Source organism: Aedes aegypti, chromosome 1, assembly GCF_002204515.2.
Source record: "Aedes aegypti strain LVP_AGWG chromosome 1, AaegL5.0 Primary Assembly, whole genome shotgun sequence".
Lineage (NCBI taxonomy): Eukaryota > Metazoa > Arthropoda > Insecta > Diptera > Culicidae > Aedes > Aedes aegypti.
This window is the reverse complement of record NC_035107.1, coordinates 270,335,327-270,352,089: the sequence shown is the minus strand read 5'-3', so window position 1 is coordinate 270,352,089 and position 16,763 is coordinate 270,335,327. Positions and strand designations below refer to the sequence as shown.

Genomic DNA, 16,763 nt, shown 5'->3' with positions numbered 1-16,763 from the left:
TGCCAATTACAGAAGACTTATCCTGCTGAATTCGGCGTACAAAACACTGTCGCGCATCCTGTTTAGCAGACTGAGATCACTCGAAGAGTGCTTCGTCAGCGAATACCTAGCTGGTTTTTGTGAGGGCCGTTCGACAACGGATCAGATGTTAATAATCTTAGATAAATTCCGGGAGTATAACTTGCAAACTCACCATCTGTTTATTGATTGCAATGTGGGGTACTATGGTTTTCCGGCGGAACTTGAAAGGCTGATACGCGCAACGCTAGATGGTTCGGAATCTAGTGTTCGGATTAACTTGTTTGTGACGTTGATCGGATTGAAACAGGGAGACGTATTTTTGAATTTACTGTTCAACATTGCACTCGAGGGTGCTATTATAGGAGAGAAACGACACTAGCATCACAAGGTCGTACATGCTCCTTGGCTTTGCGGACGACATCGACCTGATTGGAATCGATCGCAGGTCAGTGGAAGAGACCTTCGTGCCTTTAAAGAGGGAGACAGCGAGAAAAGGACCGACCATTAATTCTACCAAAACAATGTACATGGTTGCTGGTAAAGATAGAGGTAGGCGTAATGGTGTTGGTGCTGAGGTCGCCGATTTCGCCCTGTATTTTTTCGGTGGCTCTCTACTAGCACGATGCGTGGACGTTGAACGAGGCAGACCGGAAAGCCATCGGTGTTTTCAAGCGTAAAGTGCTGTGCAAAATATTCGGAGTCTATACAAAAGACATAAAAGACAGTTTTATTATTTTAAGTCAACAACATCTATCCATTACAGATAGCATCAACCTACTGTAATCTACTGAACACCATATCGCCAACTCAGGAAACGATTACTGCTCCCCCGACAAAACCCCCAGTATTGACTCAAAACACGGAGACAATTTCACACTCGATTAGTATCGATTCGGGATGCCACAGGTCACCAGCCCGGGCCCATCGCTTCATAAGCCGATTTCTTACCTTCCCAAGTCGAGAACAATGCACCGTAACGACTGGAATCAAGGAATCAATTCCGGAAACAGAGCGGAAGTTTTGCTTTATTAGTTTTCCACCCGAAAAGTACAGCCTGGTAAGTACGGCTTCTCTCTTATAGAGTCGCTTCGGCCAATCCAACCCCGCAGATGGTAGAGAACAAAAGCGAGTAGTACCGACAGGAGCAGAGGACCCCCACCCGGCCAGCCAAATGAATGTCCCGAATCAATTCAGACGTTTCGCTTTCATGCGGATGCTGCCGGGCATGGCCGTCGGTTTTGTTCCCGTAGTGGGGTGATGAACAACCCGGCCGAGAGTATAAAGAAAGCTTTTCATTTATTGTTTTATTGTTCCAGGGACGAAGGCCTTGGTATGGGTGTTTAACACAATACTGGAAAAAAGGATGATGGTACTGGTCCATTAGTGGTCGGGTTGCAGGACTTGCAGGTGAGCGCAGATAAGTCCTGGCTCAAAAGGCAGGGACAGGATGTCTGCTTTTTTAGAAATTGGGACACCTGAAGTACCATCGAGCAATTCAAACACACACACACACACTCACTCGCCGCAATTGTGAGAAGTGGGTGGTTGAAAAATATGAACGGAAAAGAGCATCCTACGATGCGGATGGCTGTGAAAAGTCTCGGTCTGTTTATTCTAGTGCTGCTGGGAGTTTTTTGTTTTATGTGCACAGATAGATGGAGTACTCTGTTCACGGTGGATAGTGCAAGCGAGACGACGTGAAGGCGTAATTATTTTCAGCAATTGATATTCAAAATAGTAAATAGGGATAATATTACACTTTTGGTTGTAAAATAAGGCAATCAAAACTGTGTAAGAAAATGGTAGTAACATCGTGTAACAACATTCGTGATGTCGGTGGCGTGGTGAATAAGAAACATATCTCGGTATTTATATTCACCATTGATTGACTCAAAATGGTGACGATAGTGATTCCAACATATTTCAAATTGATTCCTAACACTAGATTTGAGAAGATTTTTTTAGCATTGATACCTGTTCTCTGTGTTTGGATATAGGTACATCATGTATCTATCAAAGTGATTCCCTAATTTTGTTTGGATGGTGTCTGATTGACAGTCGAGATAAATGATAAGTGAGCAACTATGATATCCTTGATTTAATCACAGAGATCACAGTAACGCCGCCTTACAGCGTTATGCGACAGTCAGTGGGGAACATAAACAACTAGATAAGTTTAATATTCACCACTGTGAACTTTGCAGTAGCAGAGCTTCCACGATGAACTACTTGCATTGCCTTTTCGATTTCTCGTAAATTGAATTTGAGTGCCTGTTCTCAGTGGTTCAAAAAAATGTATTAAATTGCATGAGTTGACTAAGATCAATGACTGCTGAAGACTAGAGTACCTGTAAACAAGAGTGACATCATGTTCCAGTTTCAAGAGTGCGGCTCACTTGTCACCACTGGTACGATACGGTTTGCTACACTTCCTCCCTGATGGATCGATTTGTGTTATCGTTCAAAAGCTGCCGTCTGTACGAAGGATGCGAGCAGAGTCGAGTTCTGGCCAAGATTTTGACATTGATGCCACTCTTATTGAAACCCATTCTGCCGAATAAACTAATAAAACCTTTTTTTTTCACTAAACGTGCAAGCATAAGCATAAGCATAAGCATTGATAACCGTACAATTCGTAGTTGCTACTCCGTGAATGACCAGAATAATCGAAGTTGCACAAGGAACCAACAGATGTAGCTTGGGAGTAGCTTTCCATCTTCAATGTACACTTTCGAGAACTCCAAACATCATAAAGTCAATAACGGCGCCGGCTACGTCCTTACGGCCATCGGGGAAAGGAAGGATAATGAGTGTGACATCCATTGTTACTAGAGACCGAGATCACCTCTGCATCTCCATGGTTGTCACAGAAAGGAATTTGTTAGTGGGAAGGGTTTAAAAGCTACATAATCAGGATTCACCTTGGTAAGTGATGCGATTAATGCAGCCTCAGTTCAAAAAGTCATCAAAGACAACGTGAACCTATTGTAAGTCGACACTCTTAGTGCCGAACCATTCAAAGATGTTTCTGTAATTACAAGAAATAGGTAAAGGGAAATGTACGTTCTGTTTAACATAAACAAGAGTTTTTGTCGACACTTATAGTGACGAACCATTCATATTCTGTCGTATAAATACATAAAAGTGACGTTCCTATCGTTGTCATGATATAAATATTGTTTTAAAGACACCGACACGTTAATACTTCCAGTGGACGATTTGCCTTCTGATGAAAGCACCACACTAAAACGAACTAGCATACAACACCCAGTGGCACAGTCGAAAATCTTTCCTGGTGAAAACTTTTCCAGACTGAAGACGGAACTCAACCGCCACTCTTTGACTCGATTCGATTAAATGCTTAGTAGCACCAATCGCACGGCCACGGAGTCCACAATATGTTTCATATTAATCAAACATTTAAGATAAAAGCATGTAACGGGCTCACCAAATTAATCATCCATCCGTGACTGGCTGTTCAGTCGATACACGCGAAACACACACAAAACTTTTTTTTTTTTTTCACTAAACGTGCAAATGAAATTTTTCAAAGAATTTTGAACATTTAATGTATGTCACCACCAATCTATAACTTCTTTTTTCCCTGTTTCAGATAAAGCTGATTTGTACCCGCAATGGGACGTGATAAAGTCACAGCTGTAATCCGCGCTGGTATCAGTGCTTCAATTTCCGTTTCAAATAAATCGCATTCCCAGCCGGGGGGAAAGAAGGGAAATCACGCCCCAAACGGGAAGACTTGCTTCGAGTTACCACCTACCTGAAACAGCAGGAACGCGTATCCTTTGGGTGGGAAGTACGACTTGGACTCGGCTTTGTGGGGCCAATCGACGACGAGTGCTCCGTATTGGTTGAACGACGTGGTGATTTCCTCTGAAAGTAAAAGAACCCAAATGGAAGAATCGTTAAAAGTTACTCTCGAACGTGCTTGCATACGAATGGAATATTATTACTATCAGCTGGCGGCGGCCACCAGAGAAGAGACGGAAAACAAAACAAAATCGTAGACTCTACCAGACAGGCACAGGAAAAATCTCATTTACCCATGCCGGTTATACCGAGTAACTCGCCCCATCGGTGCAAGCAGTGGTGCTAAGCAGCAAAGGGAGCTTTCGTTATAAATAATGTAGCTATTCCGGCTAGAATCCCGAACAGACACTTAGCTACAACCGTTCACAGTCCCTTTCCCGGTTTTCCCCAACGCCGCTGTCGCAAGCCGAACGAAACCAAACCGTGCAGAACAGAAAGTAGGTGATGATAAAAAATTTACTTCAATTTAACTGGATTTGCTCGGTGATTTTGTCGGGCGTGCTCAACAAGAGCAACGACAAGAAGATCATCGATTATTCCCGGATCTGGAGTGAAGCTTGCTTGACGGTAAGTTGAACTTAGCAGTAATACTACTTGATGTCCTACCGCGAATACATAGTCTATGGTAATGATGCAAGTGATCACTCTTCCCAGCATGTTATCTTCGGTAGGAGTAATCTCAGGCTTGAAGGGGAACCGCACTTCCCATAGTTCTGGATGATGATGATGATCTTATTCGTGGGGGTGGGATTCGTGTTTGAGTTGCTTCCTCCCACATTCTACACCTGTTCATCAATCTATCTTTCACAGAGGATGCACAACATCTTCCTGCTCGGAGTTGAAACAATATGCATCTATATGATGAGTATAATGGTATAACGAGTTGATGGCAATAAATCTGTTTATATAATAACAACATAAGACCAAACATGCTGCGGCCATACCTGCCACTCCGTGCATCATCCCAACGCGTACGGGTTCCGGTTCCTTCCGGATGACTTATGCGAGGCTAGCAAAGGGGATCTGATTTTCCTCGGATGGTTGGATTTTCGGGGAGGTATCGTAAAGAAACAACTCAGGAGTCAAAGTTTTCGACAAGTTAAATTTTCCGATAGAAGTTTTGCCTGGCTGGCGTTGAATAGTTGTAGGAAATCTCGACATATAACTGGGTGCAATATTGCACCCAGTTGTTGCATTTTCGCAGGTGAAAGACGTAGTCGGATGGATGGATGCTGCCACCGCGTTAACATTTTGCTGTGTGGTTCAAGTGAAGGCATTTGAGATAATATTTCGATGTTCTGGAAGTTTCTTTGGTTGAAAGTTTGACTGTGTCTTGAGTTTTGAAACTGAAGTACTGTAAACGCATTTTAACGAGAACAGACTTTGGAAATGTTGGGTTTTTGTTATTATACAAAAGTTACATTTAGATCCCGACAGCGTTCGATGTGGTCATTAGAAGCATATGACTAGATTAAAAGTATGTCAGTTGACCATAACCATGCAGGCTACCACCCACCGAGCTTCCAAAACCCATCACCAGATAGCAAATCATTTGAGCGGCATTGAGAGGTGATGGGGGCCATCGTAGAAATCCCGAGTGATAAATAAAGGCCAAGAACCTGTTGAGCAGAAAGTAGATGACTTGTAACTGACTTTCCCGGATACAGCTGAAGAAGCTATTCGCTAAATAGTTCAAAGAGCTCAGGTTGAAAGAGTAGTTAACCGTAGACAACGAGTTGTGAGAAGAATAAGGTAGCGAAGAGTGGACACCAGGACGCCACCGTTTTTTTTTAATAGACACCCCTAAATTTCTAGTACTGCACTACGTACAGCCCAATTGTACCCAGAATTTGGCATCGTTGTTGGCTGAAGAGGACGCATAGGAGGGCCCCAGAAAACAATAATTCAATAAGAGAACATATCTTGAGGAGAATGCACATTTAATTGAAAATCGATCCAGAAAATGCCAGTTGTGGCTTCCATGTACATATATTTTACCTCTTCCATTACTACCCAAATTGAATCAACAAACAACAAAGTTTTCTAAATCCAATCTACGTGTTGACATTTCGCCAAACAGGTCCGATGATTCCAAATCCGATGCTTTTTACCTTTCACATCAAATTGCGAAAGCGAGTTACCGTCAATTATTCCGATTTCAACCCATCTATACATCCAGTATACCTAAGCCATTTTACTCGTGTAACGTTTTGATGTATTTTTAAAATAAATTTGAAAAATATTATTAAAACAAAAAAAAAATGAATTGCCTAACTTTGCTTTGCGCATATGTAAATAAGATTTAAAGCTATTTTTATATTATAATCGATAATTTCAATCAAAAGAACCTTTTAGCATTTAAAGAACCATTCACCATAAAGCCTTTGTTTGCTATAAAATTTTAAGCTTTACTGAGATAAAAGCTCTAGTAGTGAGTAGGATTAAATGTAGATGGCCCGCGAAAATTGTATTAGGTAAATCTCGTCTAAACAACTTATACTAGTATGCGTGAAAAGTAAAAAAGCATGAGATATCATTTTTAGGGCTGTTAAAAGATTTAGAATCGTCCATCTTTCACTTTCATCTAAACTCGGCTCTGAAGCAGAAGTTAGTTCCCGTGTTCTAGTGATTTTTTTCTTTTCCAATTAAGGTGTGTAGTTAGTTAGTTGATTTAACTACTTTTTGTTAAAGAAACTTTATAACGGAATAGTGGTAAAGTGAAATGGCATTTATTAATCTTATTTTATTAGTTACGTTGTTACGATCCAGATTTATCCACGAGGAGCGAAAACTCTGCTTCGTGCGTGTTCGCCCCACTTATAAAAAGGTAATCTACAATTTGAATTCATTTATATTTAATTTAAAACTAATGAAAGATTTGTGTCGGTCCTCAGCGTCCGATAGACGCTTTTTCGTGGGAGCTAGAAGCTCTGATTCAGAAATCCCCCATTGTTCTGCACGCTGTGCACCGTTGGTCCGTGCCGGTCCGCCATTACGGTAGTTAAACGGGAGTAGAGGTTTTTCCGACCTGCTGAGATTCCGAAAGGAGGAGACAGTAGAGTTTCGGACCACGAGCCGACGCCCTATCCCGCAACTTTAGTTCGACCCTCGACGCACGTAGACCCGGCCTAGCTACGCTACTGCTGAGCCAACCCGAGCACCCCTCATCTGGTGACTCCGTCGGCCGTCGAACATCGCATGCATCCGGCGTATCCCTCGGCGACAAGTAACGTAACGCCTCGAGCTCCAGTAGCATAAACCCTGCGCAGGTATGTCGACATACATGGCCATGTTACACACCACAACACACACACTGTACATATCACCCACCCGCATGAATCTTTCCGTAAATAGAAAATGAATACATAGATGAATTCAAGTTAAGTTTACGTTTACGTTTCTTTATTCACGTACGAGCCCTGTGGTATTTTGTAGTCCGCCCAGGCGTTTAGATACATCTCACGTTGCCACTATTGATGCGGTTTCATTCACTCGCTGCTTCGGTGCGTTCACCTCAGCCTTTATTCACTTTGTTTCGCTGGTTATCTACAAAATTCTCCGCTAGAAACCGTTCGATCATAACCCTGTAAATTGCGCTCATGCTTCAGAAAGCTTAGTCGGGCAATTCAATAAACACGACCAGTGGTCTCTCAATAGCGAGAGTGGCGCAAAAGCCACTGCGTTTGCTGCGATTTATTAGAAGATACGACGGACGGTTACATTGGCGCCCAACGCAAAATTTAAAGTCCATTTGCTACTGAATTTAAGTTTATCTGCAATCATTGAATTTTGAATTGAATTATTTAATTATCATACACTTTTATATACCTATTACACTTTTTTATGATCAGCATTATTATCATTATTATTATTTATTATTATTATTTTCGTCTTATATTATTTTTTTTTCTTTTTCTCAAACATTGCATTGCATTTTTTTTTTTTTTACACGTTGTTCATTGCATTTTAAGTTAAGGGTTAGGTTGGATATAAAACAATATACAGTTGAATTGGATGGTTTATAGGTGATTAATGAATTAAAATATAAGTTTTTTTTTTTATTTATTTTCCTTGATTGTTTTTTTTTATTGTTGGCATATCAACTTGAATTTGTGTCTGTTCTAAATACAGAACAGTCAATTTTCTTTTTATTTTATTTGTTTGGATTGGGTATTGATTTTTCCTTTCAAAATGGGAAGATACTACATTTTACCCAACGCAGATCATTTAACTGAAGAGGAGCTTAATTTTGAAATAACACTTAGGAACGTTCAAGTCGAGATTGACGCTAAGCTGGAGGATAGAAGACGAGCGTTGAGGTACGCTTATAAAACAGAGCGATTAGAGCCAAAACTTTATGATACCGGTCTTTCTATCGTTGACGAAGCGGCAAACCTCGAGAAAATTGTGAAATCTTTAAAAAAAAGTTTGCGGGAATCTTTTGATTACGTAATTGTTTCTCGACTCAGACATTATTTGATTCGTTTAGCCTCTTCTAAAGCTGAAAATGAAGAAGAGAAGGAGTTGAAAATGGATTGTTGTAAGCAGATAGAGGAAATTATGCGAGCATATAGGCAAAGGGTTACTTACGACCCTGAACATTCAAATGATGAAACTGATCAGGACTTAGGTGATGGAGCAAAAGGATTAAAGGATTCATGGAGAAATCCTAATCCTAAGGCTCTCGCTAAAACAGGGAAATCTCATTCTGATACACAAGAGAAATTCTATAGATCAAACAGAACAGGTACAACTCCAAAAGACAGAAGAGAGTTAGAAGACAAAGAAACAGACAAAGATTCACGAATCAAAAATAGGAAACAAGAAGATGACTTCGAAAGAAGTAGTGAAAAATATGTAACTCAAAATGGGAAAGAAAAGCGGGTAGAAAGAACAGCAAGATCTTCTTCTTATCAGGTGAAAGACAGACACAAACACACTGAAAAAAATAGGAAAAACAGGGCATCGTGCTCTATGACAGAGTTCTCAGACTATGATGAGAGCGATAGTACCAAAGAAAGTAGAAAAAGAAGCAACAGAAAGACAGGTAATATGTCCAGAGGTACATGCTATATGACCTCAACGAGTGGTAGTAGTACAGAAGAAGAAGAAGAAGAAGACGATGACCGATATATTTGGGATAGACACAGAAATTCGAATAGGGCATACACACCCCACAGACGCTATAGGGTTCAGAGAGAAGAATACTACCAACCTACTCGATCACGAGTAGAGAACTGGGATATTGTTTTCACTGGTGATGCAAGATCTATGCAAGTGGAAGATTTTTTAAATAGAGCAAAAAAATTAGCAAAACACGAGCGAGTAAGCAAAGCAGAACTATTGGACAAAATACATTACAAGCTGAAAGGAGAAGCCAGTGACTGGTGGTTTACCAGAGAGGACCACTGTACCTCATGGGAAAAATTCGAAAACGAAATTCGTTTTAGGTTCGGTAATCCCAATCGTGATCGTGGCATAAGAGCACAATTACGAGAGCTCCGACAAAAAAGAGGAGAAACGTTTGTAGCATTTGTAACCGAGGTTGAAAAGCTTAACCAGTGCCTTAAACATCCCCATTCTTCTCGCACAATTTTCGAGATTGTATGGGAAAACATGAAACCTCATTACAGGTCTAAGTTAGCCACGACAAGAGTTCATAATTTGGAACATCTTTTAGACCTCAACCATCGTATTGATGCTACCGATCTTAGCCTTTACAGATATGGTGTTAATACGCGTAATGAGATACATAACATAGACGCTCGTAGCAACTCAGAAACTGACCACTCTTCACTGGAAGAATACTCAATAAACGCACTTCAACGAAAACCTAGAACAGGAAGGGAAAATCAAAAAACTATTCACACTTCACCCCAAATTCAAATGTTGCCAGAGGCTGATGTGTCAGCTTTGAAATGCTGGAACTGTCAGAAGACAGGGCATCACTGGCGAAACTGCAAAGAAACAAAATTAATCTTCTGCTATGCTTGTGGTAATTTGGGCCGAACGACGAGGACTTGCGAACGTAATCATCCTCAGGTAAACCCAACCTCTATTAACTATCATCAATCGTTAAACTAGATGCGGGGTGTACCGATAGGAACCCGTTCATCTCGCAAGCGATTAAAGCGGTTCCAAAACAAGAACTTCCTGAAAATCCTGGAAACTACAAGAAGTACCAAGATGTCCTACACATCAAAGTAAACCCGAATATCTGCCCTAAGATACGAGTATCCATATTCGACTCAGATATAATAGCTCTGTTAGACTCAGGAGCTAGTATTAGCGTCCTGAATTCGACAAAACTAATTGAAAAACACGGACTAAAACTTTTCGAAGCCACGGTAGTAGTCAGTACAGCCGATAATACCGAACATGAATGCCTAGGCTATGCAAACGTCCCTTATACATTTGCAGGTATTACTAAGGTAATCCCAACCATCATTGTCCCCCAGCTCTCAAAACCACTTATTTTGGGAATGGATTTTTGGCATGCCTTTGGCATCAGGCCAATGATAAAATGTGAGAATCAATTGTCTGATGTTGCTTTCTTGGACATACACGGCCGGCCGATGATTGATTTCATTTCTCCAGATCATATTCTACCATGTAGCTCATCGGAGAATGAATCCGAAATTTCCTTAAAAATTTGCTCGTTAGAGCTAACAGAGAACGAATCAGTGATTTGTCACAAAGCAACACTTGAGGAAGATGAGTCACTAGAGTTGCCATCACTGGAACTCCCAAACGATTCCGAATTGAATATAGACAATATTGAAACAGAACATGAGTTAACGGAAGCGGAGAGAAAACAGCTCACAGAGACATTAAAATGTTTCCAATGGACAAGTGAGAACAAATTAGGTCGTACAAATCTTATAGAACACGAAATTGAGATTATTGAAGGAGCTAAAATGCGGGACTTACCTATGTATAGGTACTCGCCAAGCATTTGGGAAACTATTGAAAAAGAATTAGAAAGGTACGAAAAACTGGATGTGATCGAAGAGTGCACTAGTGAGTTCGCCAGTCCACTAGTGCCAGTTAAAAAATCAAATGGACAAATAAGAGTATGTTTAGACTCGAGAAAAATTAACTCTATTACAAAAAAAGACGCGTACCCAATGCGCAATATGAATGAAATTTTTCATCGATTGAAGAAGTCAAAATATTTCAGTATAATAGACTTGAAAGACGCATACTTTCAAGTACCATTGAAAGAGAGTTCTCGTAATTATACTGCTTTCAGGACTCCCAAGGGACTATTTAGGTTCAAAGTAGTCCCATTCGGACTGAAAAATGCTCCTTTTACAATGAGCCGACTTATGAACAAAGCAATGGGATTTGACCTCGAGCCTCACGTTTTCATCTACTTGGATGACATTGTGATTGCGACTGAAACCTTAGAAGACCACTTTCGTCTGTTGAAAGAGGTGGCCAAACGACTTGCTAAGGCTGGTTTAACTATATCAGTACAAAAAAGCCGTTTTTGCAGACGGCAAGTAAAATATTTGGGGTATTTGTTAACGGAGAAGGGCCTGGCTATCGATAGCTCCAAGTTAGAGCCCATTCTTAATTACCCTCGGCCTAAGTCCATCAGAGAGGTTCGAAGGCTCATGGGGTTAATGGGTTTTTACCAAAAATTCATTAATAATTACAGTCACATCACGACTCCCATAACTGAATTACTGAAAAAAACTAGGAAATTCAAATGGACTGAAGATGCAGAGCAAGCATTAGACGAATTAAAATCTGTTTTAACATCTGCGCCAGTACTAGCTAACCCTCGATATGATTTGCCATTCGTTATCGAGACTGACGCATCTCAGCTTGCCGTTGGTGCTGCCCTTCTTCAGGACCACCCCGAAGGCAAGCGAATAATTGCCTACTTCAGTAAAAAGTTGTCCAGTACGCAACGTAAATATGCTGCAACAGAAAAGGAGTGCCTCGCGGTTCTGTTGGCAGTTGAGAATTTTCGCCACTATATTGAAGGCACTAACTTCAAAGTCATAACCGATGCAAAAAGCATCACATGGCTTTTTACAATCACTGCAGCGAACGGCAACTCAAGACTCCTGCGCTGGGCTTTAAAACTGCAATCTTATGATTTTAGCATAATCTATAGGAAGGGGAAGGACAACGTCCTTGCTGATTGCCTATCAAGGATTGAGGCAGTGCAGATAGTCAATGATGAATACTTAAAGTTACGTAATCAGATTATTGGCAATCCTGAGGCTTTTAAGGATTTCAAGGTTGAAGGAAACAAAATTTTTAAATTTGTCGAGAACACTAAAAGGATTGAGGATAAACGATTCCTTTGGAAGTATTATCCTCCCAAACAAGAGAGAATCGGAATAATCAATGCAGCCCATGAACCCGCCCATTTGGGATACGACAAAACAATTTTAAAGCTAAAAGAAAAGTTTTTTTGGCCAGGAATGTCCGGAGAGACCAAACAATACTGTAAAACATGTGTTCCTTGTAAGACTTCTAAAAGCACCAACGTAAATGCTGTTCCACCTATGGGGTCCCAAAAACAAAATTGTGAGCATCCTTGGCAGTTTTTAACATTAGACTATTTGGGTCCATTTCCCCCATCGGGAAGAGCGCAAAGCACCTGCCTTCTCGTGGCCACGGATGTGTTCTCAAAGTTCGTCCTTGTGCAGCCATTTAAACAGGCCACGGCTTCGTCACTGGTCAAATTCCTTGAACAATCAATTTTCTTATTATTCGGCGTTCCACAAACGATACTCACAGACAATGGTAGCCAGTTTACTTCGAAATTGTTCAAAGACTTACTGGAACATTATGGTGTAACCCACTGGTTAACACCATCCTATCACCCACAAGTGAACAACTCTGAAAGGGTAAATAGGGTAATCACGGCAGCTATAAGGGCCACAATCAAATCAAATCATAGATCATGGGCTGATAATATTCAACACATAGCGAATGCTATTAGAAATGCCTCTCACGAATCCACAAAACAGACCCCATACTTCGTAACGTTTGGAAGAAACATTATTTCTGACGGACGAGAATACGAAACTTTCAATAATACGGATGGAAACGACCACACTATTTCTCCTGAGCAAAGGAATCAGGTGTACGAACAGGTACGCAAAAATCTCCGCGAAGCATATCTTAAACAATCAAAATATTACAATCTGCGGTCTAGCACTAAAGCACCAAAATATTTGATTGGGGAAAAAGTTTTGAAAAAAACCACTTTCTTGTCCGATAAAGGAAAAGATTTTTGTGCCAAACTGGCGCCAAAATATGCAGAAGCATACATCACCAAAGTTCTTGGCGATAGCTATGAATTGGCTGATAACACAGGGAAGCGCTTAGGAATTTTCCATGCCACTTTCTTAAAGAAGTTTTGAACTGAAATGATGGATTAAAAGCTATGAAGTCCATACGATGATTACTACTGGGTCAACTTCCAACGAAAACACTTCCAAATCCAATATCCATTGAAAACGGAAAGTAAACAAACAAATTGTTTATGAACACATACTTGTATATAATTTTTCTATGTATATATTCGATTTAAAACTTTAAACTAACTATTGGAATCACTTTTACACGTTCAAGTCGATATAAGGTTCACTGTTGTTTCTCAATGAACTCATTGACACGATGAACTGATAGCATAATTGCACTTTTCTTCCTTCTTCTCTTTCTATAGTTGTATGTCAGTAGCAGGTAGCAGGTTAGGTAGTCAGATGTAGTCGTATTGGTGGAAGCATAGCATAAATCGCCGTCCTCCATGTTGTATCGAGGAAATCAGAATTGTTGCAAAATTTAAGTTGTCCTCCTTCGCTCCTTACCTGTAAATAGAAGAATTCCATTCAATAAACAAATTAACTGAAACATAGATAGATACTCTCCAGATTTAGATAGTAATTTCAGCAGCATTCCGTAAGTTTTCAGCAGTTTCTGGTTTGCACATTTCTCAAGGTACAATTGCTTTCCGTTTGTCTTCCACTTTGACAGACAGTTTTCATCGCTCTGTCAAAATTAACACAGGGTTGGACAAAATACTGGAACAGGTGATGCGATGTTTTTGGTGACAGTCAGAGCTGTCACAGATTGTGGATAATATACATAGCGTTTGTTAGTATGAGTCAGCGGATGGCTGATGTAGTGAAATGTTATGACTCTGATTATTTACGTTAACGTGCTGAAAATCAATGCAATGTTCAAAGTTTGATTTGATAAAGTTGATTAGACGCAAAATTTGTAAGCAGGTGTGTGCAATAACGTTAAGTCGAAAGAGGATCGATATAGACATAGGTACACACCGCTTGATATACGTTTATTTATATAATTCAGTTTTCGGTTCGGTGTACCAATATGTTGGGTAAAAGCTCAATAAAGTATATCAGTTTACTTTTCTCGATTCGTCACCTTAGGATAGTTGTGATCAGCCTGATGTTGATTTGACAAAAATAATGGATAGGTAGCAAGTGGACCAGATTTTGTTTAAATACTGTACATATTTTTGAAGGTTATGAAAATTTGATCAATTTCACATTGATCAAATTTTCATAAAATTGTGTGGTGTGATGTAACGTTTTGATGTATTTTTAAAATAAATTTGAAAAATATTATTAAAACAAAAAAAAAATGAATTGCCTAACTTTGCTTTGCGCATATGTAAATAAGATTTAAAGCTATTTTTATATTATAATCGATAATTTCAATCAAAAGAACCTTTTAGCATTTAAAGAACCATTCACCATAAAGCCTTTGTTTGCTATAAAATTTTAAGCTTTACTGAGATAAAAGCTCTAGTAGTGAGTAGGATTAAATGTAGATGGCCCGCGAAAATTGTATTAGGTAAATCTCGTCTAAACAACTTATACTAGTATGCGTGAAAAGTAAAAAAGCATGAGATATCATTTTTAGGGCTGTTAAAAGATTTAGAATCGTCCATCTTTCACTTTCATCTAAACTCGGCTCTGAAGCAGAAGTTAGTTCCCGTGTTCTAGTGATTTTTTTCTTTTCCAATTAAGGTGTGTAGTTAGTTAGTTGATTTAACTACTTTTTGTTAAAGAAACTTTATAACGGAATAGTGGTAAAGTGAAATGGCATTTATTAATCTTATTTTATTAGTTACGTTGTTACGATCCAGATTTATCCACGAGGAGCGAAAACTCTGCTTCGTGCGTGTTCGCCCCACTTATAAAAAGGTAATCTACAATTTGAATTCATTTATATTTAATTTAAAACTAATGAAAGATTTGTGTCGGTCCTCAGCGTCCGATAGACGCTCTTTCGTGGGAGCTAGAAGCTCTGATTCAGAAATCCCCCATTGTTCTGCACGCTGTGCACCGTTGGTCCGTGCCGGTCCGCCATTACGGTAGTTAAACGGGAGTAGAGGTTTTTCCGACCTGCTGAGATTCCGAAAGAAGGAGACAGTAGAGTTTCGGACCACGAGCCGACGCCCTATCCCGCAACTTTAGTTCGACCCTCGACGCACGTAGACCCGGCCTAGCTACGCTACTGCTGAGCCAACCCGAGCACCCCTCATCTGGTGACTCCGTCGGCCGTCGAACATCGCATGCATCCGGCGTATCCCTCGGCGACAAGTAACGTAACGCCTCGAGCTCCAGTAGCATAAACCCTGCGCAGGTATGTCGACATACATGGCCATGTTACACACCACAACACACACACTGTACATATCACCCACCCGCATGAATCTTTCCGTAAATAGAAAATGAATACATAGATGAATTCAAGTTAAGTTTACGTTTACGTTTCTTTATTCACGTACGAGCCCTGTGGTATTTTGTAGTCCGCCCAGGCGTTTAGATACATCTCACGTTGCCACTATTGATGCGGTTTCATTCACTCGCTGCTTCGGTGCGTTCACCTCAGCCTTTATTCACTTTGTTTCGCTGGTTATCTACAAAATTCTCCGCTAGAAACCGTTCGATCATAACCCTGTAAATTGCGCTCATGCTTCAGAAAGCTTAGTCGGGCAATTCAATAAACACGACCAGTGGTCTCTCAATAGCGAGAGTGGCGCAAAAGCCACTGCGTTTGCTGCGATTTATTAGAAGATACGACGGACGGTTACACTCGAAACAAAAGGTGTACCTAGATCTGAACGCAAGTAGGGAAAAAACTGACCAACAAATCCTTTCCCATACGTAATCCGGTGGTTTGTGGCACAAAACGATACCGCACATAGGTTGGTCGGATGGTTGCTTTGTGCACGGATTCAGTTCCTCCACCAACTGCTACCAACAACCGCGACCATGGCAATGCATGCAACAATTTAAAGCCATTCTCGTTTGCCGAGGAGATGCGCAGAGATTGTAGGGCGCTCTATAGTTAGGGCTGATAGCGAGACCATCTTCACGTTATTTTTCTTCGGTTTCGCTTCCGGTTCGCAACAAAACTGACTGCCAGTGCAGTATGCATCCAACTGCATGAGCAACTACCCCGTGCCAAACGAGGAGAAATCCGTGGAAAAAAATCTCCGGTATCCGATTACTCAGTTCCTGTACCCAGCCTTCGTTGGCTATCTGAACCCAGCTCCCAGGTATCCAGGTGGAAGAGGATTTGCCTATCGACACACAGGCGGACAGGTTGCACGTTCCACGCTCTCGGTTTAGAAATGCGAAGCAATAGGTTCAGAAAAATGCACCCATGCCCGGTACGGTACGTATACGTGGAAGACACGAACAAGAGCAGCAGCCTTGGTGTAATGTATTACAAACATTATTATTTCAGCTTTGCTTCCTGTTTCGTTGCCGAGCGTCGTCCAGTATCCAAGAACAAGGACGTAGCCAGGACATATTCACATCATGTTTTTCTATGAAATTCGTCTAAGTATTCATCAAAGAGCTCCAATAGCGAGACCTTCATGTTGTTTTTCCTTAGATATTCTTCAA

At 40.6% G+C, this 16,763-nt stretch overlaps 1 protein-coding gene and 2 long non-coding RNA genes across 4 annotated transcripts in view; 2 read left to right on the top strand and 1 right to left on the bottom strand.

Annotated features, from left to right (window-relative positions):
- Window positions 1-16,763, bottom strand: part of LOC5575787 (cytoplasmic polyadenylation element-binding protein 2) — a 1,148,023-nt gene that overhangs the window by 10,121 nt on the left and 1,121,139 nt on the right. For both annotated transcript variants that reach the window (XM_021837782.1, XM_021837781.1), the window contains one exon: window positions 3,800-3,912. In XM_021837782.1, the coding sequence (XP_021693474.1) occupies window positions 3,800-3,912 (113 nt within the window). The remainder of the gene's footprint in view (window positions 1-3,799; window positions 3,913-16,763) is intronic.
- Window positions 5,598-7,233, top strand: LOC110674113. The gene is made up of 3 exons (XR_002498678.1): window positions 5,598-6,499; window positions 6,600-6,676; window positions 6,744-7,233. It is a non-coding gene; the product is annotated as an uncharacterized LOC110674113 (long non-coding RNA).
- LOC110674115 lies at window positions 14,463-15,607 on the top strand. Its single transcript, XR_002498680.1, has 3 exons — window positions 14,463-14,873; window positions 14,974-15,050; window positions 15,118-15,607. It is a non-coding gene; the product is annotated as an uncharacterized LOC110674115 (long non-coding RNA).